This window comes from Etheostoma spectabile, chromosome 15, assembly GCF_008692095.1.
Source record: "Etheostoma spectabile isolate EspeVRDwgs_2016 chromosome 15, UIUC_Espe_1.0, whole genome shotgun sequence".
NCBI classification, from domain to species: Eukaryota; Metazoa; Chordata; class Actinopteri; order Perciformes; family Percidae; genus Etheostoma; species Etheostoma spectabile.
This window is the reverse complement of record NC_045747.1, coordinates 5389715-5397133: the sequence shown is the minus strand read 5'-3', so window position 1 is coordinate 5397133 and position 7419 is coordinate 5389715. Positions and strand designations below refer to the sequence as shown.

The 7419-nt window shown below is 39.4% G+C and overlaps 2 protein-coding genes across 2 annotated transcripts in view; both read right to left on the bottom strand.

Moving 5' to 3' along the window:
• atp6v0ca (ATPase H+ transporting V0 subunit ca) overlaps positions 1 to 2595 on the bottom strand; it is a 6594-nt gene extending 3999 nt beyond the window's left edge. The window contains exon 1 of the mRNA XM_032538755.1: positions 2328 to 2595. Within this exon, the coding sequence (XP_032394646.1) occupies positions 2328 to 2403 (76 nt within the window). The 5' untranslated portion in view covers positions 2404 to 2595. The remainder of the gene's footprint in view (positions 1 to 2327) is intronic.
• Positions 2596 to 5885: 3290 nt separating this feature from the next.
• Positions 5886 to 7419, bottom strand: part of ypel3 (yippee-like 3) — a 5375-nt gene continuing 3841 nt past the window's right edge. The window contains exon 5 of the mRNA XM_032538756.1: positions 5886 to 6655. Coding sequence (XP_032394647.1) covers positions 6566 to 6655 — 90 coding nt within the window. The 3' untranslated portion in view covers positions 5886 to 6565. The remainder of the gene's footprint in view (positions 6656 to 7419) is intronic.

Here is a 7419-nt window from a genome sequence, read left to right as displayed (position 1 = left end):
GAATTGATACTATAAATAAAATTGAATTGAAAAATAGGCAGCACCAATTGTTTTTGTTTTTCTCTCTACTGACAGCACTCCAAATGTACAAACAGACCTACATGTCGAAATTGACCGTTCTACTTTAAGTGGAAGCTACTTCCCACTTACATGCAACCTATTTGTAGTGATACAGTCTCTCTCTCTCCTTGTCAGTATAGTAGCTCGCTCTACCTGGACTAGTAACGTAATAGTATGTGGTAATGGCATGCTCTGCGCCTCGGCTTGGACACAGCGGCCTTGAGCGAGAGAGAAAAGGCGTTAACGTGGAAGGCTACCACACCTTCCTTTATACCCTCATTGGACTATCTTTGTGGAGGCTTCTGTGTGCGTGGATCAATAAGTAAGTCTGATGACGATTTTATGTAGGGTTTATGAATGTACGTTAGCAACAGTAGGCTAATTCACGAGGGTGCTATTTTATGTGAGCTAATATTGCGCATCTGTTCATGTGCGCTGCAAGTTATGTTTCGGTTTATTGAATGTATTATTTAGTGCAAACATAACTGAGAATGTAGTTTAATCTCAGTAATTACGGTATATGTTATTACAGTTGCAAACGTTCCACTGTACTGTCGTTACGCCGATCACAGAGATCTGATTGAGTCTAGACTTTATGGCTCCGTAGTTAAGTGAAAGTAGGTCAAGTTGTAATTTACTGCCCCTACCAGAGGCTTTTAATTGATGCACTCCTAAATCAATTCAGCTGTTATCCAAATAAATGTACATGTTATCATGCGGTGTATAACTGTCGCAAAACTGCAACTAGTCTCTCCTGATTGATATGTAGCTCAGCGTAAATTCTTTCAAGAAGACCTACTCTTAATCAATGCTCTCTTCCTAAATGGAATCAGCTGTTAGAGGCGTTCACCTTCCTGCTAAACCAATCAGAATCGTACACAAAATGCAAGGGCCAATCACAGAGTCACAACCCTGCTTTAAATCTGTTTCTCCCTGTGCTATTCAGCTGTTGTTGCAGGCAAAGAGTGCAACCCTCTATCTCCCCTTCCACCTCCAGTCATCTACTCCAGCTGACCGGTCCGGAGCCTCCTTCGGTCTGGTCTTCGGGCTCCTTCATCGCCACCACCGGTGTCTAAATTCCATCTGGGAGGCTGATGGTTCTCTACCCCTATATAGATATACGAAATATTCGTATAGCGATGCAGTCTAATCGCCAAAGACTTTATACATTTTTTATTGAGCTGTACAATAACCCTTATTTGCAGATCTGCAACCCTGATTGAAATGCCGTAAACTGTTTAAATCTGACCATGCGCGACTCAAATCTGCACTCGACTAACATCGGGGAGTGACAACATCTCCCAACCCTAGATAGTGCTCAAACTCCCCATAGGTGTTCTTGGTTATAATGTTCTGGTCCGAAGAACCGCAAAAACCACGAGAGAGAAAAGAGAGAGCACTGGTATTGGATTGAATGATATCATGGGGTTAGGAATCAAATTAAATCTGTGCATCTCTAGATTTATTTCTTAAACAAAACAATTATGATAACTGTCACTCATCAACAGGACGTACTCCACAAAGTGTCACCTGCCATCATCATCAATGAGTTCAACATTATGGAGACAGTAATCTGTAGGAAATGAAATCATCTAATTGACTACTTGCCAAAAAATCATTATAAGAACACGGTGTATAATCCGTTATTTCCTCTTTGACTTACCCCCGCCTCCCCGCATGCTAAACGTAAATGAATGAATGGATGGATGGATGTTCCCTTTAATGTCTCACACTGATGTTAAGGCCTTGAAGCCGCCACCTCCTGCAATACAATACAGTGCAACTAATGGGAAACACGGCTGGATTAATCCCAACAATAATCGAATTTATTTTATAATAATTCAAGAATATCTGGACCTTCCTGTGCTGTAAAATAACCAAATTATGAGAGATTTTAGAGGGCTGCTGCCACCTAAGGGTCTGCGTCACCACCCAACAGCTACCAGAAGACAGCATCACAGCTTGATATAACATAGCCAGGCTCATCCAGTGTTAGCAGTGAGAGGAGCTAGCTAACAGTAATGGTCAGCAGCTTGATGTCGGTGGAAATCTTCCCCCGCCTCTTGCCTTGCATCCCTGGCAGGTGTGTGAGCCGTGACCGACTCAGCTAACACCCAACACCGTGTTACTAAAGACAGCCCCCATGTTCTCGTTTATAATTGTATCACAATGATTCAACATCTGGCTAGGCCAATTCGTCGTTAGCTAGCGTTATGACAGTACACGGTTGAGATGTCATATGGAGAAGCTGTTGTAGTTAACGTTACCGCTGAAGACCATGGCCGCAGAAGCTCCCATCACAGCGAAGAAAGGCGAGTACTCGGGGCTCTCATCAGAAGACATTCTAGCACTTTTCTCGGGGCTATACAGCTACAAGGCAGATTATCTTTTTTTCTGTCAGGTTTTCCCCTTTTCCCACAGTCAGCCTTGGACAATTTAAAACACTAGGAAGGGGCGACAACGTAGCTGCCAGCAAGAGCGCCGGTGTAGAAGAGGAAAATGGCGAAACGGAAAAGGTCACATGAGCAACCATCTCGGAAGGATTCATTTGTGTTGACGCGGGGGTGCTCGACACAAACATGCTTGACATATATAACCGTTGTTGTTTATTGCACTGTAAAATATGTTGCAGCTACATTGTTTTCTTTTAATAGTAATTTATGAAGCCATGGTATTTTACAGCAGTTTGTAACACCACAAAATATAATGTGAGTAGTTTGCACAGTGCATATTGTGGTATGTTCTGCTGCAAGTGTACTGACTGCAGTTAAAACCATAGACAGTTGGTTGAAACGCTAGCTACATGCTGGCGTATTAATTAGTAGGTGTCAAATATAGGCTATAGTAAAAAATCAACTATAAACATCATGTTTGCTATAATATTTAAAACCCAACAACAAATAAGCAAGAGTAATAAAGAGATGATCACAAAGCACAGTAATAGAGTGTGCATAACCAACATATATCCATCCTCGTACACAGCAGGGTTGTATTGTTTCACTATGGAATAACCTGTCAGACAGAGGTTAGACTCTCTTTAGGAGTCAAACAAACTAGGACTACCTTTATTGAGTGACCTGGAGACACATCCTGGAGCTGTCTTTGTCAAGGTGACAATGTAATCTAATGTCAGCTTAATAAGCTTCTTATTGGCCGACTTTCTCTATTAGGCCTACATTTTTAGATCCTATTTATCTTCTTTACACAATTTAATGTCATAAAATGTATATTTCTCTCACAGCATCTCTGAGTGAGTCTTGATGTTTATCATAGTTTGAAATCTACATAAGCCTACAATAGTTCTAATAAGGATGTTTTTTGTACAAGACCAACATGTCACAATATTTGTAGCCTTAAAAAATCCATATCATTGAACATAATCATACATAGTTTGCATTTTAATAATGATGATGATGATTATGGTGATAATAACAAACATTGTATAGCACTTTTCTCAACAAGCAAAGCGCTTTACAGAAGAGGAAAAAACAGCAGATAAAAACAGAACAGATTGAAACAACACAGAGATCATAAAAGGGGATATGTTGCATTTATAAACTGAGATTTTCTATACATTCAAAAGAAAATCAGTATGATTACACTAAAAGATTAAAACAAAACACTTTTTAAAGTTACATCACTTATCTTCCAGACTATTACTCCAGAAATGTTCTTCCTTCCACTTTTAGATTTGAACTGTGTTGCAAGTTTGCACGTTGAGGAACGGCCTCTGCCAAAAATCGCTGCACGTATATAAACACTTGAATTGGAGTGCTGTCTGCTTTGATGTGAACCGCAGTTATATGTGTTGTTGAAGTGTCCTGGAGCAAGGCACTATACATCCTCAACTGCTCAACTAGTGTCACAATTAGTCAAATGAATGTAGGAATTATTTAAAAACAAATAGATACATTGTAAACCATTATCCCACAACAGTTATGATGAATAAAACATGATTTATGGTTTTGAATTAGTCCTCAGCTACAGCAGATTAAATGAGCAGGATGTGCCTCAGTGAGGTGTGTCAATGAAACTAGCTTGACAACAAAAGCTGAGTTTTGATGTCACTACAGGTACAACTCCTGCACAGAGCTAATGAGGGATTAGTTTTTATAAATTCTCAGTTAGGGTCAGATCAACTCCTCTATTTAATTTCTTACATTGTTTTCCGGTTGATGTTGTGGTCAACACAAAAATAGTACAGCACATTGACATTCCCCTGGTATATTCCACTGTGGGCGAAAGACCTACACTATTTGTAAAATGTGCCATGCAGTGAGGTAGACACAGTAGGGTACAATAACATATTACTGATTATTAAAGAAGAACACATTAAAATGAATATCCCTCAGTACTACTTGTGTAAAATGTCTCACTGCTTCTCACTCAGTAAGGCCTCTTTAAGTACAAACGTAGTTCAATTGTGTCATGAGAATGTACTTAAATCTTTTACAGGGATGAAAGTAAAAGCAGAGCAGAAAATGTGCGCATACACACACACACACACACATGACTATCAGCAGCCTCTTCGCTGCTTATCATAAAGAAAAGCTATTCCTTCTGGTCAGAGCTCAATCATGTGACCTGTTCCTGACCTGCAAGTATAACAATCACGTTCTTACAGTAAGAGATGAATTTGCTTTGACTTTTTTTTCTTTTCGAAAGATACATAAAATGACTTCTTTTGTTTTGCTGCCTGTTTTAAAAACCTGAAACAAGTCGAATCCTTTTAATGTTGCAGCACTCAAGTTGTATGGTGCAAAATGTGTTATGAGCCCACTCACTGTTATATGAAATATGTCATGTTTGCTTTCACTCACAAAATTGTCTTATCTTCTTGACTATACATATACGCTTGGCAGCCTTTTAAGTTATTTGTTGTTTAAAAAAAAATAAGAAAGCATTTTTGATTGAGCCCATTTCTGTGTGTATTTAGTTTTTTAAGTGTTTCCAGTAGCATAGTTTAACCAGCAGCATGTCTACACAGCTATACTGTGGGACCAATGTACCTATAATCGAACAGTTTTAGTTTGAAAAGTAGGGGGAAAAAATCCTTTGTCCTTTAGTTAAATACAAAAAGATTTGACGCTTCATATTGCAACTTATTTATACATGTTTACATATCATGGTTCAACATTACACCACATGCATCAGGTAATGCTCAGTAAAAAAAGGAACAAAAAATGATAGAAAGTCTAAGGGATCTAGAGGATTATCAGTTCTCAAGTGGATACCCGACTTGCATGTTGTGGTGCATCTGTGTAGCATCTATATTTATTTTAAATTTTTTAATAACTCAAGTATGTGCGTGTGGGAATCAGAGGCCAGATTTCATTCACAATATCTCAAGCACAAGAAAACAGAACATAGGTTACAGATACACTGTATTTTAATGAAAGATTAGGTTAAAATAATACAATTTAATGAAAGAAGCAGACATTAAAAATCACCATAAATATGCTACATAATCCTAAAACACTTTGCTCTAACACCATTGAGTAAATGCATCTGTATGGGTAGCTTTGTGTTAGGATATACACACAAACACATAGGGATAGATCTCATCAGCATTAAGTAAAAGTGAAGATATCCCAACGGTGCAGTGGAAACACACACACACACACACACACACACACACACACACACACACACACACACACACACACACACACACACACACACACACACACACACACACACACACACACACACACACACACACACACACACACACACACACACACACACACACACACACACACACACACACACACACACACACACACACACACACACACACACACACACCCCTTGTAGGAGACTTGCAGGGTTTAATATCACTAATTCAACATCCTGATTGCCTTTAGCAAAATATGAACAAGAGTTACTGATTTTACCATAAAAACTTGAATTTTACTGATAAAAATAACAAGCCCCGACACTGCTTTAAGAATTCCCCTTCCCTTTCATCACTCAAAAATGATCTATGGGTTAAACAAGCCTATATACTTTACTCAGGTATGGCTAGATATGTCTAAATGTGCACCTTAAAGTCAAAAGGAAAACCCAAGTACCTGTATCTGATGTGTAAAACGGTCAGATTATTTGACTTGCACTCGCCTCGCCCCCACAGAGCGAGACTGATTAGCGGTAATCACTCAAAACACACGCTTTAAAATCCAACATGCACACGTGTCTGTGTGACTACATCTTCCAGTCTTTCACACACACCCACACAAACCCTGCACTCATTCAGTCCATGTTCCAGCACAACTAGCAATTGGGATAGCAATATCAGCAAATGTGTTGTTGTGGTCGCTGGAAAAACATGAAGAACAGAAAAAGATAAAAGGCATCACATGCTATTGTTGGCGAAGCCGTACGAAGTGAAAGTGTGGCACAGAGATGGCTCGTACGCGGGATGAGGAGGCTACACTGGAACCCCTTTAAGTTGAGGGGATGCAACTTCTGAAAAAGTCATGAAGAAAGATGGGAGGCTTCCCTCTCAGTCCCAGCCGTTGTCCTTTATCATGTGGGACAGCTCAATGATAAACTTCCCCTCCTTGTACTTCTGACTCAGCTCAAAGGCCTGCTCCTGCAGAAGGGAGGTACATGAGGGTTATTAAAAAGATTAAACTATAGCTCAAACCAGACTTACACCATGCTTATGCTAGCTCCAGTACTAGTTTCACTAGAGGGAAATGCAGACTCCAAATTTCAAGGTAGTATTTAAACTCAATAGACTGTTGTTTTTTTTAAGCTAAATGAGCCCTTGTATTTTTGCCAAATGAATAAATGTATTTGTTTCTACAAAACATTGTTGCATATTACAGTATGACAAAAAGAGCTGTGGCAATGTGTGCTTCACATCTCTGACATTCAAAACTAAGCATAATTACACTATTTCCTCATAGAAATTTCTACTCTGCCATAACATCATACAATGTGTAAAGTTGTATTTATACTTGAGGGTTACCCATTTAACTTCTGTAGCTACAACGTAACTCAAAAATGTGATTACAAATGAGGGCTACAGCGCCTACAAAGATGCCATGTGGGCAGCGCAAGAACTGTGACTGGCCAGATTGTGCTGGTTGTGTTTTCTCTAACAAAATCCTGGCACCGGTGGAGATAGTTGATAGTCAACATTAAGAAAGTTGGAGGAAAAAAAAAAAGACTCAGTGATTTTCCGCCTTTCAGTAACACACACCTAGCCAAGCCATCTCCACAGCAAACCTTCTGTTCTCCACAGCTCCTTCTCTGCTCTCAATCACCTGGATGTAACTGTTGTTTAAAAGTATGTGTGTAGCTTACCATCACTCTAAATATCTGGTGTAGGTGTTGATTTACAGTTAAGTG